Source organism: Sycon ciliatum, chromosome 4, assembly GCF_964019385.1.
Source record: "Sycon ciliatum chromosome 4, ocSycCili1.1, whole genome shotgun sequence".
NCBI classification, from domain to species: Eukaryota; Metazoa; Porifera; class Calcarea; order Leucosolenida; family Sycettidae; genus Sycon; species Sycon ciliatum.
In genome coordinates, this window is record NC_088646.1 from 38404420 (window position 1) to 38423391 (window position 18972).

Below are 18972 nucleotides of genomic sequence, written 5' to 3' on the forward strand. Positions count from 1 at the left end.
TAAAGAGTAATTGTTTGAAACCCCTAGCTACATTCAGCTAGCCTTCTAAGAAAAGAAATTTCCAGAGGGCATGACTTGTGCTGTTGATAAAAACTAGCGTCTCCATTATTTAGACCTATTTATTACTTCAAAAGTAATATTATTATTACTATCACTCACAGAGGCAATATGCTTTGGTTCTGCAAGAGTGCTCAATGCCTGATTCAGGCAGAGCGGCGTACACAAAGGCACACAATGAAAACCTTGGCAAATTTATTCCGTTGTGACTCAGAGTTTCATGGCTGAACCAATCATCAGACAACGATAATGGAATAGGAGGCAGCGCTGGTATATCTAAGTGGAGAGAGGTGTGATAATACGATAGCGAGAGGAGTAATCGCGTGAATGTACACAGCGACGGGCTATTTCAGAGGCAGATGCAGTAGGCGCAGGTCTAGCACTAACAAGTACGCGCTTAATCTCGCTCACACACCACACACACACATACTAACACGCACACACATAGTAACACCCACACACACATACACACATACACGCACACACTAACACACACATACACTCACCCACAACACCCTAACTTGCACACGGGCGCACGCACACACAGGACACCCACCCACCCACAACACCCTAACTCGCACACGCACAAACACACGCACACACGCATATACACACACCTATAGACACATGTCCACACGTATACACGTTGCAGGAGTTTGTGTGCGCTTAGATTTGTCATACGAACGCAGATGCCTGTGTATACGTGTGGACATGTGTCTATAGGTGTGTGTATATGCGTGTGTGCGTGTGTTTGTGCGTGTGCGAGTTAGGGTGTTGTGGGTGGGTGGGTGTCCTGTGTGTGCGTGCGCCCGTGTGCAAGTTAGGGTGTTGTGGGTGGGTGTATGTGTGTGTTAGTGTGTGCGTGTATGTGTGTATGTGTGTGTGGGTGTTACTATGTGTGTGCGTGTTAGTATGTGTGTGTGTGTGGTGTGTGAGCGACATTAAGCGCGTACTTGTTAGTGCTAGACCTGCGCCTACTGCATCTGCCTCTGAAATAGCCCGTCGCTGTGTACATTCACGCGATTACTCCTCTCGCTATCGTATTATCACACCTCTCTCCACTTAGATATACCAGCGCTGCCTCCATTCCACTTAGATATACCAGCGCTGCCTCCATTCCATTATCGTTGTCTGATGATTGGTTCAGCCATGAAACTCTGAGTCACAACGGAATAAATTTGCCAAGGTTTTCATTGTGTGCCTTTGTGTATTACTATCACTCAGCCTTTTCGCATTGACATTGCCAAGCAAGCTTTGCTACTGAGTCTTCGCTTCGGCCAAATCGAATAAAGAATGAGGAACGAGCGGGGTCCGACAATGCGATGCTAATACGCATGGAACTGCAGAATAGGCAACAAAGAAAAGTGTATAGCAAAACAGTCCTACGGTAAACACACACGAACCGTCAGCTACTAGTGCTTTGAAGTATTTCCTTCAACAAAATTTAATAAATATACGAAAACTGCTGAGTATGATACATGTACAGCTGGTTGACAAAAAGCAGCGGACATAATACGGTTAAACATAATTATTGTACAATTCTACTGATAGACTAGACTACAGCCAAGAACTACGAAGTCGAAATCTACACAACAAAAGGGAAGCATTGGGCACATGACATTTTCCAAAAGTTCATCAGAAACAGTACTTGCATGACATAATGGCAAACTGACGAACAAGGCAGACTCAAACACTCCAACGTTCTGCAGCTGTTGCGTTGCCGGTGTTGTGGTGGCAGTTCTGATCCTGAGGCCGTACATGTCGTGGATCTCGGCTAGCCGCTGCCAAACAGTCAGCGTAACCTTGGTCACACACTCGCTTCATCTCTATGCCCGCGTTGACGGAGCTCCGGGTGACCAACCTGAGCCGAACAGCTGCAAGTCGCGACTCCACACTGACCGTCAATGAGCTCCCATCCCTCGCTCTATTCTCTTCCTCACTCCATTTGATTAACCTGCTCACTCTCCCAAAGGAGGCGGAGGAGAAACGTTACTTCTCCAAATGAGCAATTTTAACCTATGGCAAAGTATAATCCTGGGGCCACCTCGGCATAAGAAATTCGAATGGAAGTATTCATCAAGCAGTCACATATAATTATGTGACCCATGAGTCACCATCGCTTCATCAGCACAACACTCTGCCATTGCATTTAGTCTATTCCTCACTGAATGGACTCAATCCAGCTCTTTTCGTACTGAACCACTAAAACAATTTAATCTTGAAAGACCTGGTGATTGAGTATGCTAGAATGAACTAGTGAATACAGTTGCATTTAGTCACATCCAGTTGCATTACATCATTAAGGGGCTTTGTCCTGGTATGCAAGGCCCATCAGTGAATGATCATATCCGTTTCATCGAAGTATATCAGTGGTCAAGACGACTGAAAGTGGCCAGTTGCATCAACTCATGAAGACAGTTAGGGTCACATACACGGCGGCTCAGTCTCGTTGGTTTGTCTCCTCCGTTGCAGTCATGATGATACCTAGAGGGTGTCAAGCATCGGGATAGCTTTTCGCTCCTGTGTTTGAAAGAGAGAAACGAGAATGAAACCATGAACCCATACTCATTGGTTTGACCGGGGAAGCAGTTGCCCATTTGTTTTTAGTATAGTTAGCATCAAAAGTACCTCACATACTATATTCATACTGTTGTGTATCGTGTCGGAGAAAGGTCTTCTGGGGTGTCGTCGAGATCTCGTTGCGACCGTGACTCCTGCTTGTCTCCCTGGCTAGGTGCTGCTTGCTTTGCTTTTCTGCGTAGTGTTTTTGATTATTGTTTACTATTGCGTATTGTTAGTGTTCGTTGTGATTTGGTACAGTACTTGTTACGAGATACGACACATTGTGTAGTGTGTGTTTGCAGCACGAAGAAGACTGCTCACCAGAACGGTTAGCTCAGGAGCTTGGGCTTACCTTGTGCAATCACAGGTCATCAGCTTGGACATTGCGCTTGGTCCCATGCGAATAACCGACTAGAATAGTAATTATTTCTTCGTTGCATTTTTGAATTGTGTTCTTGCTAGCTCGTTGATTTATTTCGTTGATGTGTTGATTTGTGTTTGATTACTTATTTATTTGATGCGCGATTTATGTGCGCTGATTGCGTGATGGCATGCAATTATGATCATGCTTGCGCCAGCTAGCTAGATGCCTGCGCCGCGCACTGATGTTGAATGAGTTAGCATGCGCCCCGCGCTGTTCATGCATATATGGTACATGGTGTGTAATGTTTGCCGCACACGCGTATAGGTGCCGCGCCTCGTACTGCTCATGTGCCTCGCGCCGTACTATTGCTGTCGCTTTGCCAAATTTAGCTTCCGCTTTCTGAGCGCTGTACGCTCTTCTGTACGCTCATGCCAAAGGTGGACACACGTTGTGGCTGGCCAGCGCTTTACCCCTCATGCGTTGTTCTTTTCCTTGATGCTGTGGTTTGTTTTTCTTTAGTGTTCTAGAGTTCTCTTTCCGATGTAGTTCGTATTTTTCCAGTCTCTTCTTCTCAATGTATTCTACTGTTCGTTCATTATAGTCCGTAAAGAATTACGTGACCTTTTGTCTTGTGGCGTCTGTGCGATCCTGAAACTTTTGAGGTGTTAGTAGTGAACACAACATTTTGGCGACCACGCCAGGATCGAGACGCGTGAACATGGATGAGGTAGAAGCGAAGCTGATCGCAAATGGTCAAGCTTATGGCTACACTGGAGAGGCATTGCGTACTTACGTAGAGGAGCGTATCGAGAAGCACGAGGAGAAAGTGCGTGCAGACAGAGAGCGCGAAGAACGAGCAGGAAGTAGATTGGAAAGGAAAGATGACGAGCAGCTGCTTGCGAGGATTGCAGATTTGGAGTTGCAAGTCCAGCACACACGAGAGACTCAGAGTGATGAGAGCACTTTGTTGAATACGACGAATGGCAGTTTAGCGAGCAAGAGGGCTGCCATCAAGATGCCGAAGTTCGACGGTAAGCAGACTGTTGAGACCTATCTCGAACTGTTCGAGGATGTGGCAAAGCAAAACGAGTTCAGCGACGACGAGTACCTGATCCGCTTGCGCGTGGCTGTTGCTGGCAGCAAGTTGGAAGGTGCATGCTATGGCTGCAACACCTTTGCCGAAGCGAAGCGCGAGCTGCTGATGGCGCATGGGAAGACCGCCGACAAAGCGTGGCAAGCCCTGATGGCCATACAGCAGAAAAGTGAGGAGAGTTTCTACCAGTTTGTGGTACGAGTGACGCGCGAGACGGAGAAGTGGGCAAAACTCGCCAGGCCTAGCCGTACCTCTAGCCGCGGACAAATCGGTGAGCTGGACGACACTGAATTGTTCGGATGTGTCGTACGTCAAGTCCTGCTAGAAGCTGTGTCGGCAGAAACTAAGGCCTTCTTGATCGAGAAGAGATGTTACACGAAGGACTTGAAGGCGTTTGCGGAGGATGGTATGGCTTACCAAACAGCCCACGGACGTAGCAAGCTGAAGCCTGCCAAGTCTAGCACCAGCGACAAACGTATACCGTTTGCGTCGGCAGAGTGTTTGACGGTCAGCGTTGATGAGGCTAACAAGAAATTGTCAGCTATGGCGTCTGAGCACCGAAACGCGTACGTCAAGGCAGAGGGACTGTGTTTCAACTGCCTGAGACCAGGACATCGAGTGATGAATTGTCAGAACAAGGGTCGTTGCAAGCACTGCAACAAGCGACACCACAGTCTACTGCACAGAGAGGACAAACAGGTAACATCCGAACCGATAGCCGAATCGAAAGTCGGTACGTATGAATGTAGTGCAAACAGCGTGCACTTGATGACCGGCGTGGCTGAGGTACAAGGACCTAGCCGAAAGGCCAGTGTACGCATATTCATCGACCCAGGTGCGCAGGCATCGTTCATCACCGCGCCACTGGTGAACTCGCTGCAACCGGCACACCTTGGATCGCAAACTGTCAGGCTGAAGGCGTTTGACGTGGAGCCGAAGTTTGAAAAGATGGACAGGTACCGTGTCACCATCAAGGGTGCAACGAAGTCCATTTCCGTCAATGCCTGGCAAAAGAAGTCGCTAGGTCTCCGATTCGATCCGCTAGCAGACAGCACAATTGCACGTTGGCAGTCACAGGGATTGCAGCTGTCTGATGACTCGACAAAGGCCGGATCAAGCGAAGTGCACATGCTGATTGGAGCTGACTACTGCAATGAGTTCCTTCTCCGCAAGGAGCAAATCAATGGAGAGACGGCCTGGCACACTGAAATAGGCTGGGTGCTGTCAGGACCGGCTAATAGTGAAACCAAGTCAGCGACCGTCAGTGTGAGTTGTATTGAACTTGACCGACTGTGGAAGATGGAAGAGGTGCCGGAAATAGCTGAGACGTTACCGGACTTCCCGATAGAGCGGCAAGGCCCTCATTACCAAGTGGGATTGCTATGGCGATCTGAGAAGCGTCCGCCAGCCAACCTAAACCAAGCGATGGCAGCGGCACACTCACTGCTGAAGCAGCTACAGAGACGAGGTCAACGTCTAGCGTATGATGACGTCCTCATCACTGAGTACTTGAAGCTGGATGCCATTGAAAAGGAACCGCATCCGGAGGAAGCCGGCTATTACATGCCGCATCATGCCGTATTCCGTAGCGACGCCTCAACGACGAAGACACGGGTCGTCTTCAATGCATCCGCCGCCTGCACCGGAGCACCATCCCTAAACGACATGGTCGATCCCGGGCCATCACTCCTACCGGATCTCACTGGTATCCTCCTCAGGTTCCGTGAGTATGAATGTGCTGTACAAGCCGATATTCGCAAGGCTTTTTTTATGATCGGAATGCGTGAAGAAGATAGGCCATATCTGCGTTTTGTTTGGCCTGAGATAGGTAGCGAAGAAATGTGTATCTGGCGTTTAAAGAAGCTGCCTTTTGGAGTGAATTGTTCTCCTTTCATACTTAGTGCTGTGCTGCGCTTTCATCTCGATAGTGCATTCGAGTCTGCTTCTGCTGCTGAGCGTGATATCATAGAGCTGCTGCTGCGTAGTTTTTATGTTGATGATTGCGTTTCTAGCTTGCCATGCTGTGCGGATGCTGAAAAGCTGCAGGAGTATAGCGTTAATGTTTTGCAGGGAGCAGGCATGGAGTTGCGGAAGTGGCGAGGGAACACGATGACCTCAGACCCCGAGGCTGGTTCCAAGGCACTGGGTATTGTGTGGAACACCGAGTCAGATTGTATTTCGGTGGCTGCGCTCGGTGATGTTGAGTGTCCCAAGGAAGTGTCTGGTTGGTCTCGTCGTGCGTTGTTGCGTTGTGTTGCCGCTGTGTTCGATCCGCTAGGTTGGGCGTCACCCGCAGTTGTGCCAGGCAAGATGATGTTGCAAGAGAGTTGGAAGCTCGGCGGTGGTTGGGATGACCCATTCCCTATTGATTTGGCTGTCCGATGTGCTTCATGGTGGGGAGAGCTCGCAGCGCTTTCTTCCGTTAAAATCCCCAGATGGATCGGGTGTACTCCAGATGCTCCAGTCACGTTGCATGTATTCTCAGATGCATCCGAGAAGGGCTATGGCTGTTGTTTCTATGTTGTGTCCGGTTTGACGTCTTCTTTGTTGTGTGCGAAGGCGAAGGTTGCACCTGTTGTACGTCCCACTCTTGCGCGTCTGGAATTGTCGGCTGTGTGTCTTGGCGTGAAGATGTTGTCCTTTGTCGTCAAGGAATTGAGAGTGCCAATTGAAAGGATTGTGGGGTGGACAGACAGCCTAACCACATGGCACTGGATCTCAAAGCCGTCGTATCACTGGAAGACGTATGTTGCTAATCGAGTTGCTGCAGTGCAAGAAGTTTCGCAGAAGCTGCAAGTAGAATGGCGTCACTGTCCAGGAGTTAGCAACCCTGCAGATCTTGTCTCGCGTGGTGTCTCAGTGTGTGACTTGCAGAAGGAGATGTGGCTGCATGGTCCGTCATGGTTGAGCGATGAGTCTCAGTGGCCACCAGTCATCTCGTTTCAGAGCACCAATGAGTCCGTCACCGAAGCACGCGTGTCGGCTGTGGAGGTTGACACTCCAGTTGTTTGGCCGTGGGAGAAGTTCTCCAAGTGGCAACGAGCTCGCGGTTTGGTCGCAAGTATGCTGTCATGGCGACACAAGGGTGTTTCGCGTGCAGAATTGATTCCATCTGCTGAGTCTGTGATGTTTCGCGCCATCCAAGAGCAATGCTTCCCCAAGGAGTTGTCCCAGTTGCGGAGCAAGGAGCCACTGAAGAAGGGTTCGAAGCTGTTCAAGTTGTCTCCGTTTCTGGATGAAGCTGGTTTGCTCAGAGTTCGTGGTCGTCTGCAGGAGAGCGATCTGTCCTACGAGGTTCAGCATCCGATCATCCTGGGCAGATGTCATCTAAGTGAGTTGTTTCTGCGTGATGCTCACCTTCAGCGAATGCACCAGGGTGTAGAGAGCGTGCTTGCGTTTCTACAACAGCAGTTCTGGATTCTCGGAGCTCGTCGGTTTCTTCGTAGCGTGTCGGAGAAGTGCATTGTTTGCCGCAGATTTCGCGCACAGACTGCTGCTGAGGAGATGCCGCCGTTGCCCTCAGACAGGGTGAAGCACCACCAGCCATTCGGTCTCACAGGTATTGATTATGCAGGTCCGTTGTACGTGCGCAGTTCATCAAATGTTCAGAAAGTGTGGGTCGCACTCTTCGTGTGCGGTACTACTCGCGCAGTGCACCTAGAGCTCGTGGATAGCCTGTCGACAGAGGTGTTCCTGCTAGCATTGCGTCGTTTCATCGCCCGTCGTGGGAAGCCGCTGCGTATACGTTCAGATAATGCTACGACGTTCAAGTCCGCCGCAGACAAGGTGGCAATCCCGTGGTTCTTCAATCCGCCATCTGCCCCGTGGCATGGAGGGTTCTATGAGCGTCTGGTGGCATGTGTGAAAGCTCCCTTGAAGAAGGTTCTCGGTCGAGCGTCATTGAGTCGAGATGAGCTGTTCACTGTCTTGACGGAGATCGAGAGAGTCGTCAACTCTCGACCCCTCACTCCGGTTTCTACGGATGTAGCTGACGAGTCGCCGCTGACTCCAGCCATGATGTTGGGAGACATCTTTGCAACCGGTATTGCCTCGTCTGACAGACCACTCGATCCACGGCAGTTGTCCGCTCGAGTCAAGTATGTCCACACCGTCTACGAGCACCTCAACCAGCGTTGGTCGTCTGAGTATCTCATTCGTCTCAGTGAGTATCATCGGTCGAAGTCAACTCCGATTGTCGTGAACGACGTTGTGTTTATTGCCGACGACAACCGGAAGCGGCAATCATGGCGCTTGGGTAGGGTCGCAGAGCTGTATCCTGGAAGAGATGGCAAGTGCAGGGTGGCCAAAGTCCAAGTTGGCCAATCGTCCATGCTACGGCCCATTCAACGCTTGGTTCCGTTGGAAGTAGCGAAGGAGCATGCTGAGCCGCAGCCGCAGACACCCGCGAGCGCTGATCCAGTCAACGTCGTCGATGATGTTGAAATACCTTCGACGACCGTTGAACCGCAAGTTACGCGTCGATCTCGTCGTACCGTTCGACCACCACCTCGTCTTGATTTGTGATCAGTGTGGTTGAAGCCCTTTGGTGGGGAGAATGTTGTGTATCGTGTCGGAGAAAGGTCTTCTGGGGTGTCGTCGAGATCTCGTTGCGACCGTGACTCCTGCTTGTCTCCCTGGCTAGGTGCTGCTTGCTTTGCTTTTCTGCGTAGTGTTTTTGATTATTGTTTACTATTGCGTATTGTTAGTGTTCGTTGTGATTTGGTACAGTACTTGTTACGAGATACGACACATTGTGTAGTGTGTGTTTGCAGCACAAAGAAGACTGCTCACCAGAACGGTTAGCTCAGGAGCTTGGGCTTACCTTGTGCAATCACAGGTCATCAGCTTGGACATTGCGCTTGGTCCCATGCGAATAACCGACTAGAATAGTAATTATTTCTTCGTTGCATTTTTGAATTGTGTTCTTGCTAGCTCGTTGATTTATTTCGTTGATGTGTTGATTTGTGTTTGATTACTTATTTATTTGATGCGCGATTTATGTGCGCTGATTGCGTGATGGCATGCAATTATGATCATGCTTGCGCCAGCTAGCTAGATGCCTGCGCCGCGCACTGATGTTGAATGAGTTAGCATGCGCCCCGCGCTGTTCATGCATATATGGTACATGGTGTGTAATGTTTGCCGCACACGCGTATAGGTGCCGCGCCTCGTACTGCTCATGTGCCTCGCGCCGTACTATTGCTGTCGCTTTGCCAAATTTAGCTTCCGCTTTCTGAGCGCTGTACGCTCTTCTGTACGCTCATGCCAAAGGTGGACACACGTTGTGGCTGGCCAGCGCTTTACCCCTCATGCGTTGTTCTTTTCCTTGATGCTGTGGTTTGTTTTTCTTTAGTGTTCTAGAGTTCTCTTTCCGATGTAGTTCGTATTTTTCCAGTCTCTTCTTCTCAATGTATTCTACTGTTCGTTCATTATAGTCCGTAAAGAATTACGTGACCTTTTGTCTTGTGGCGTCTGTGCGATCCTGAAACTTTTGAGGTGTTAGTAGTGAACACAACACATACCAACAGATCCATGTCAAACACACACACACACACACACACACACACACACACATCGGCAACACCGTAGAAGGATGAATGTTGCTCTCTTTCTACATACCCTTAGGTGCAATGGCTATTGAATACTCAAGTAGCCACTTGGATGTATCTCTATTAGTTTTGTTGATAACTATTCCAAGCTGCATGAAATTCCTCCATTACTAACCTGAAAATGTGTTTTTGTGCCTGATTTTGCTTTGGCCTGTGCTGCAGCTACTTCTGCTGCCGTTGCTGAGGCACGTCAGGCGAAATAGCACGTCATACTACATTCGAGATCAGCGGGAAGAAGATGACGACGTCCACTAATTTAGTATCTGTGCACACGAATCTGCTGTGTGTGTTACTCTGTGTGTCAGCTATGGCATCATCGCCTGTGGTTCCATGCCTAGCATGTACGTCTGAACCATCCTGCACAGTTTGAATGACGTAGGTTGAGCGATCGCTCCGCGAAACATACTTTTTGAAATTCTCTTCATAGTATATCTTCCACCATTGAAATTTCGAATTTCTTCGAATTTTTTGCTGAGAGGGGTGGCTTGCAACCTCGATATGGCTTGTTCCAGGCATGCTTTGGAGCCATCGCCTGTTGAAGTAGTGGCGGGGATCTGCCCTGCAACTGCTACAACAAAAATGATTCGATCTGAGAAAGGGTGAGACCGCGAATCTCGGTTGAATATTGAGTATTTCAAGCCTTTTCACGACGAAGATGGAGTTCTTTTTGGAGATGGACGTCGCGGCAAAAGACATGGTGTCCGACTTCTGGGGTCTGGTGAAGCCAGGGATCATTTGTCCAGTCAGGTCGGCAGCCTAACCGTCGGTAAGCTTGTGTTTGGATCCCGTTCTGCTCGATGTGGTAGATCATAAACAATTTGATATCGCACAAATTGATCTCAGCATCGTGCGTACGGTATTTTATATTCAGAAAATCCCAAAGTGTCTCTGTGTGGCTGTCCTATGCCACGAGAAACTCCAATCAGGCTCCTAACCTTATGTCCTCTGCCTTCATGATTGAATGTCTACTTCGTTTGAACAACGAACACAACAATCGAGGACGGCTTTGCAATGAAAAATACAGCTATACTGGAGCTGAAAAAAAGAAGAAAAAAACGTGCTCAGGATGAGACTCGAGTACGCGCATACTCTCCCAGCAGGTGAAACGCAAATTTTTGTGAAAAATGCGTGTCGCCGACTGACCAGTAATTTTGCCTGACGATCTGTGGCTTCTGCTTGTGGTGTTGCGACGTATTGGCGCTGCAGTCTTGGATCACACTGACTTATACCATGATGATATACCAGAGAGCTGCAGGTAAGCCACATAGAAGATCATGAGCAGCGTCGGTCACAAACAGATATACCAAATAGGTTTGCTCTCAAATACAAAGCGTATCGTACACTAGCAAATCTGACTGAAACATTCCAATTTGGCAAAGTCAACATGTAACATTATATACGTGACCGCCAATAATAAAACCAAAAAATCACAAAATCATGAATTTCACTACAAAAAAGCTGTCAAGAGTTAGTAAATTAGGCCAAACACATTGATATGGAGACAGAGCATTCTGAAATATAATTCCTGGCTCTCCATCCGATTTCAAAATTATTTTTGCTTAAATCGATCCCAGGTCCGCACTGAACTCAGCAGGGGAAAAATCCGAAAAATCGAATGCTGCCGGGACATCTTACCTGATGAGGTTTCTCTGTTCTTTCTCCACCTCATTCTTGGACAGCCTCATATTAGCCACAGTGGCAAGAGTGTGCTGCACGTCGCTTAGAGATTCCAGGCACTCCTGCACTTTGGCATCAAATTCTCTGTGCATTCGTTCACACATCTGCTCCAATTCCATCTTGGTGGTTTCAACGTGATCCTTCACTCTGCGTAGAAGGAAGGAATGTCAAAAGAAGGACCAAACAGGTACAGTTAGCGCATGGATAGTATCCGGTTCGAAGCAGAAGCATGTTGGCAAACCCCATTTTCACGAATTTGGTGGGTCAACCTTTTTAGAAATAAGATCCGGCCATGGCCGGACTGGCCGGACAGGGTGCTATGGCCCTGCGGTTAGTGCCCTGTTAGTACCGTGTTTAGTACCTGGCTAGCACACGGTTAGTACCCAGCTAGTGCCCTGGTAGTGCCCTGGTAGTACCCGGTTAGTACCCGGTTAGTGCCAGGTTTGTACCCAGTTAGTACCAGGTTAGTACCCGGTTTGTACCCGGTTTGTACCCGGTTAGTATAATACACGGCCGCTAGCTCAGTGCCCGTGCATGCAGATCTTGCAAGCTCAGTACTGCATCTCCTGGTGAAACTGAGCACTTTTCATCTATTCCTCTGCCGTCAGCCGGTCCCTATACCGATCTCTCTCTCTCTCTCTCTCTCTCTCTCTCTCTCTCTCTCTCTCTTTCTTCACTCACACACACACACACACACACACACACACACACACACACACACACACACACACACACACACTCTCTCTCTCTCTCTCTCTCTCACTCATTCACTCACTCTCTCACTCACTCACTCACTCACTTTCTCTCTCTCTCTCACACACACATATACACACACACACACATACACGCAACACACACACACACACACACACACACACACACACAACACACACACACACACACACACTCACACACACACACACACACACACACACACACGCACACACACAAACACACACACACGCACTCTCTCTCTCTCTCTCTTCTGGCTACAATCCGGCATCATTCATCCGTTGGAACTTAAAATCCGTTAACACCAGCTTAGTCAATTAAATCTATCGATACTTTACTTGTTCTCAACCTTCACTGATGAGACCAAAAGTATATAAACCAGAGTGTGCAACTCAGGATGGTTCCTGTGGGAGCGTAATCAGTGCAGTATGTCATTCCTGACGGCATGGTAAGCCACAGTTACTGTGAAAAGTTGTGTACCAGTCAGTCACGGGCCTGCAGGTCACTGAGTTTGTCCTGATTTCGGTTTTTTGATGCGGATAGCCTGGTGAATTTACTTGTCAGTGGATGTACGCACACAAAAACACCGAAATTCTGAAACAGGACGTCGAAAATCAAGCAAACTTGGCTGATTTCCGGGCTATGAAACATGAAAATTTGAGCTGTACGCAAGTCGCGGCTTGGCTGACCTCATCAGGGTGACGTAGTGCACGAACTGCGCTGTTTCAGATCTGATATGCACAGTCAGTTGCTCACTCTGGTTTATGTACTCTTGATGACACCTATAGTGGTCTAAACAGCGCTGTATGGAGGAAAAACTATTTGTCGGCATCTACAATAGGGGCGAAAGTTGGCAATGAGATCCCGAGTTTGAGTACTCTGATTTTCTCCGATCGAATATTCGAGTATTCTTCACCTCCTAAAAAGTGCACACCAAGGGCCTTAAAATCACATGACACAACCCTGATTGAACCGAGAAGCAGTCATTTTTCTCGGGAATATTGGTTGGTGGGTCATTTGGGCTCTCTCTACTCGTGAACGAATATTCACTACACAGTCTGCACATCAATATCTGCCGACTGCTGCCCTGAAACTGCAGATTTCTATGGTAAATGCATGTACATGTACCATGTATGAACGAGTACTCTGATTTATTCCGAGTACGATTATTTAAAAAAAAAAAACGAGCGAGTACTCGAGTATTCGGTATAATTGTTTCACGCCTAATCCACAACTTGGAGTCATGTTGCTGGTGTGTGAGGTCGGCCAGAGAGCGCGTTTGGTGGAAGTGGAATTACTTTATTGATGCTTTACTTATCCATACATCTTCACTCTCCAAACGGTCTCTGGGCTACACCAATCACTAAAAGAAAAATGAATTTTTGCGAGCGCGCAAAAATAAGTTAACACAGAAGGGCGCATGCGCCGCACCGGACACTTCACAGTTTGCTTCCTGCTCAGATTTTCATGGCTGACTGGTGACTCTCTTCAAAGATTTCACAGTTTCTCTCTCTCTCTTTCTGCCACGAGGCTCTGTACGAGGAAGCAGACGTGGACGCGGACGCGGGTATGCCATTGAGGCTACCCGCCGCTTGGGTAGGGCTTCGACCTTGCCATACGCGTGGACTGAGGGCATGCGCGCCTTTGCGCCTGATACCTCCGACACACCGTCAGCAGCTAGTTCTCACCCCACTCCGGGCACCGAAGCCTCTATGCAAGACGAGCCCTCATTGCTCTCCCCGGACATCATTTCCTCGGTCGTGATGAACGCCCTCCACCCTCGAGCGCGTGGAACGCCTGGAGAACAGTGCTGAGTCTGGAAGCCGATCTCTCCCACGCTCGCGCTTCGCACCTGAAAGATCGCTCCCACGCTCGGAGCGTCAAGCTCCGGACCCATCCTGCCCGGAACTTCCAGTTCTGTCGGAACCACCGACTTTGCCAGGACCTCCAGTTCTCTCCGAGCCCTCGGTTCTACCCACACCGCCACGTAGCGCAATTGAAAAAATCCAGCGGGGAGAGTTTGTGGAACTTGAGGAGCTCTTGCCGGAAAACTTCAGCTCCCAGGGACAGGAGCCAATACAACTGGTTACAGCTGGCGGCGACACGACTCAGCTCTGGCTCAACCTCAGCGCAAAGCACAAGCGCGCGATCAACGACTTCTCGGCTTGGCTGGAGGCCTGGACAATCTACATGGGCATCGTCGTTCGTGCTCGTCCTGACCGAGCTCATGAGCTCGTCTGCTATCAGCACATACTTTGTACTGCGAACCAACAGTTCACGACGGCTGCCGTGCTGAACTATGATCGAGCATTTCGCCAACACACCACCAGCATGGCACTGCGCTGGGACATGATCAACCAGACGCTGTGGAGTATTCACCTACTTCGCTCACCCCGTCCGTCGTGCACCAAATGCACGCTCCAGCACAGCCGCGACCGCTGTCCACATGCCGCAGCTCAACACGCGCAGCCCTTTCCAACAGTGGCGGGCAACACCCGCCAGGTCTGTTTTAACTTCAACCACGGCAGGCCATGCTCCCGCACACCCTGCGACCGTCTCCACGCCTGCAGCTCCTGTGGAGACAAAGGACATGCCGCCACATCCTGCACCAGCACCACCCGCTTCAGGTGGCAGCGCCCTGCAGATAGCCACGAGAAGACGTCTAAGCCCACTGAGAAAAAGTAAGCCGACTTCCACTCCCCTGAACACTGTTCGCTTTCACACATTACTGCCACGTATATCTGACCAAAATCTTGCTGAGTTTGTTTTACACGGGCTGGACCATGGCTTTAATGTTGGACACTCTGGCACTATGCAGTCCCTGTTCTCTGATAGTCTTTCTTCTGCACGTGAACAACCTTCCTCTGTTGACGACCACATTGCTGGTCGTATTCGCGCCGGCGAATCTGCCGGCCCATTTTCTGTCCCACCCTTTGATGTTTTTGTTTCCTCACCCCTCGGCGTTGTCCCCAAGAAAAACGGGAAACTCCGTCTGATCCACCCTTTGTCTTATCCCAATGACCAGTCCGTGAATGACGGCATAGACAAAGACACATTCTCTCTTCAGTACGTCATGGTGGACGACGCCATAGACCTCTTATGCATGCATGGTCCAGGCACACTTATGGCTAAGCTGGATATCCGTAATGCATTTTGCCTAGTACCCGTGGACCCAGCCTGTTATTATCTGCTAGGTTTTCAGTGGCGTGATCAATTCTATTTTGACAAGGTCCTGCCCTTTGGCCTGCGGTCAGCCCCTTATCTGTTCAACTGTATTGCTGATGCTGTAACGGAATCACAGCCATTCCGTTCCCCGGGACGCAGGACACAAAGGACAAGACTAGTTTGGTTTACATAATTATTATTGACATTACGGAAATGGAGACAACACTCAAAGGGACGAACAAGAAGACTGACAAAAGGACTCTCGACTACAACATCGCGCATGCTCATATCACACATGCACGCGACTAGACGAGACAGTTTGGGGAATGCCATCACACAGGAAAACAACACATCATTTCACAACACCTGCCCCCTTGATGACATTCCACAAAATAATAAACCGACACCACGTTCCACATGCACAACAGCAAAAGGAACCACAGCAGAACAGAAAAACGAAAACCAACCATCAACCTAGAGCCGACGCTCTACAACCAGGCCACGCCACACAAGGCCAACCGAAACATGGGAGCCGAAGCTCCAACTAAATAATATTATAACATGCGCACAGCCGCACCAAATAAATCTACAACAAAAACAATGGAGAACAACAGAACGAATAGAAGAGCAACATACCGACAACCAAACTCAACAACACAGCAACGAACTGAACAGCGAGAGAAACATGATCAGACAATTAAGCGAGCAAGACAACAACAAGACGAACAATAAAGGACGACACACAGTCGGTGATGCCAGACTCATCCACTGGCCTCTGGCGAGCCACGGCCACACGCTCCATGCGGTACCTGCCGTCCCAGGCTCCAGTCCCCAGCTTCTGCCGGTCCACCACCTTCTCTGCCTCCTCTCCGCGTCTTCTTCCGCTTCCACCAGCTCCTCGTCTCTCCTCCATCCCCACGCTTACTCTCTAGTTGTACTATTACTTGTATTAGTTGTTGACGACGACGAACAGACTCGTGACAAACTTACTCATCCTCTGCGTCCCGGGTTTCGGCACCACGTTGTAGTGGAACCCACGTTCGACCAGCCAGCACTAACGCAACACTTCGGATTAGGGAATGAATTATTTACAAGAGAATTGGAAGAGACATAGAAGTTAGAAGTAAGTTATCAGAACCAGACTGAAGCACACTGAAGAACGCTAGGTGGAACCGGCGTGTCCCATCTGTCCACTGCACTTGATAGCCGCTTCAACATTGAGCAGGCTGGGCGAAGCCATGCGCACACTGGATAGTGGCTTGTGAGCCGACCTGTCCATTGGAATACACCACGCTTCGTCAGCGGTTGGCGGAAGCTGAGGTCGACTCCATCGCGGCGAGCCCACATGATGGTACCATCAGCAGTCGTCGATAGCTTCAGGCCAAGCACTCGCGCCTCGGGTAGATGCTCTGATGGCTTTGTCGGCAAGCCATACCGTGCTAGCTCTGCAGCGACGGCCTTGCGCTTCTCCGCTGGCGTGAGGACGTCATCAACGTAGTTGTCCACATCAGGCCATCGTCGCGTCACCCACCGAACAATGATGTCCATGAATTTTGGTGCAATCGATAGACCAAAACCCATCCGTGACATGGCGTACAGCTTCCCACGCCACACCACGACTTGGTAGCGCAAGAGGGATGGGTCGACTCGTACCTGCAAGTACGCCTTACGTATGTCGACAAGTTCAAACTGGCTGTCTGCAACCTGTCGCCACTTGCGGATCTTCTCACCGCATGCTGGGGCATCAGTGCCTGGGTTCGACTTAATCACCGCATTCAAGCCACGGTAATCAAGACAAGGACGAACTGGGGTCGACTCCTTGTGGGCTTGGTCCTTGGCGAGCAGCGGAATGATGGCCGCCGGAGGACCGTACGTAGCCTCGTCGTACTCGATCAGGTAGCCATTCTCGACCCAGGCGTCCATCTCGTCACAGAACTGCGACTCTTGCTTGTCTGACAGGTTGTGCCTCGCGTACTGTCCGATCCCTGAACCGATCGGAGATGTAGGAGCTTGCCCATCACGCCACTGCCAGTGCAACGTCCAATGCTGCTTGTCGTTGTCCCACCGGAGCTCTCCGTCTTCGGCCTTCAGGGTCACACCACGATCGTCCTCTGTGACGTCCACATGACGGAGTGTGCTCTCAACGTCAGCTGCAGCAGTAGCGGCTGCACCGGTATCTCTAGGCTGAGGACCAAAGCACACGCCATTGACATCGCCGTCCTGGTCATAACTGAGTCGAACGCCACCAACACCAGCTATAACGTCAGCACCGAGGAGGAGGTCTGCTGCCACAGCCGTCAATGAGTCGACAACGCAGGCATTCACACGCACTCTTGGCAGACTAACCGGTTCACCATCTCCTTGGCGCTGCAGTTCCAGATCAACTGCTCCTCTGATCTTCACCTTGCTGCTATCCACGGATACGACAGACACACGTGGCTGAGCAGTGAACGGAATCTTGTGAAGTTTGAGGAACTCGACCGTAACCATTGTGTAACTTGCACAAGTGTCCACTGCTGCTCCAGCACGTGCCCATTCGCTGCCTACCACGCCTCGCACGTCAACGTAGATTCTGGGCAGTGAAGCTCTAGTAGCCTCGGCTACAGTGCACAAACACGCACCCCTCGCCAGGGAGCCACTGTCTGCAGCCGTTGCTGCTCCAGACGATTTCCGCTCTTGCCAGGCTTTACGCTCCGGACAGTCACTCTTCATGTGACCTGGCTTGTCACAGAAGTAACAGGTTCGAGGGCCAGTACGCTCGCCGCGCGTTCCTTTACCAGCACCACTCTTGCGACCAGATTTCTTCGCTTTCGGGCACTGCCGCGCCATGTGGCCAACTCCGCCACAGTTGAAACATGCCTGCTCATCCGTGGTGGCAGCTGCCACGACAACATCGCCACGCACTCGTGTCAAGTGGTCCGAGGTCGCAGCCTTCAACGCCCGTACCACGTCCAGGCAACCCGTCACACTCAACTCTTTGCCCGCCATCGTAAGTCTTAGCTCTCGGGCAAACTCTACCGGCAGTCCCTTGATCAGCTGCTCTATGATCATCGGGTCCTTGTCGTCATCAGCCTTGTGCCCCGCCATAGTACTCAGTCGCTGCAAATCGGCAACGTAGGCGTCGGGGGACTCATCCACGCGCATCGTCCGTGAGGTGAATCTGGCGTACGCCTGCGCCTTCGTCAGAGTGAACGACAGTCCCATTTTCGCCAAGACTTTATCTTTGTCTTTCTGATCGCTTGCCGGCATCCGTGAAAATACAAGAAACGCGTCATCCGTCAGGAACAACGGAAAATTCTTCACTTTCTTGTCGTCCGTGTCCCAACCTTGTATGTTTGCAAGCACCAGAAACTTATCCCAAAAACGTCCGAAATCGTCCCCGTTCCCACGGAACGGCTGGAGGAAGTTGTCAAACTTGAGCGACATCTCGCTGGCGTGGCAGGGTTTGCACTCGTCAATACAACACACACGTCCCGGGTTTCGGCACCACGTTGTAACGGAATCACAGCCATTCCGTTCCCCGGGACGCAGGACACAAAGGACAAGACTAGTTTGGTTTACATAATTATTATTGACATTACGGAAATGGAGACAACACTCAAAGGGACGAACAAGAAGACTGACAAAAGGACTCTCGACTACAACATCGCGCATGCTCATATCACACATGCACGCGACTAGACGAGACAGTTTGGGGAATGCCATCACACAGG

At 50.1% G+C, this 18972-nt stretch overlaps 1 protein-coding gene across 3 annotated transcripts in view; it reads right to left on the bottom strand.

Moving 5' to 3' along the window:
• Positions 1–1243: 1243 nt before the first annotated feature.
• Positions 1244–18972, bottom strand: part of LOC135816054 (phosphatidylinositol 3-kinase regulatory subunit beta-like) — a 51253-nt gene continuing 33524 nt past the window's right edge. For all 3 annotated transcript variants that reach the window (XM_065329419.1, XM_065329418.1, XM_065329417.1), the window contains 3 exons: positions 11321–11509; positions 10829–10934; positions 1244–2577 (listed from right to left, as the gene is read on the bottom strand). In XM_065329419.1, coding sequence (XP_065185491.1) covers positions 2542–2577; positions 10829–10934; positions 11321–11509 — 331 coding nt within the window. In that variant the 3' untranslated portion in view covers positions 1244–2541. The remainder of the gene's footprint in view (positions 2578–10828; positions 10935–11320; positions 11510–18972) is intronic.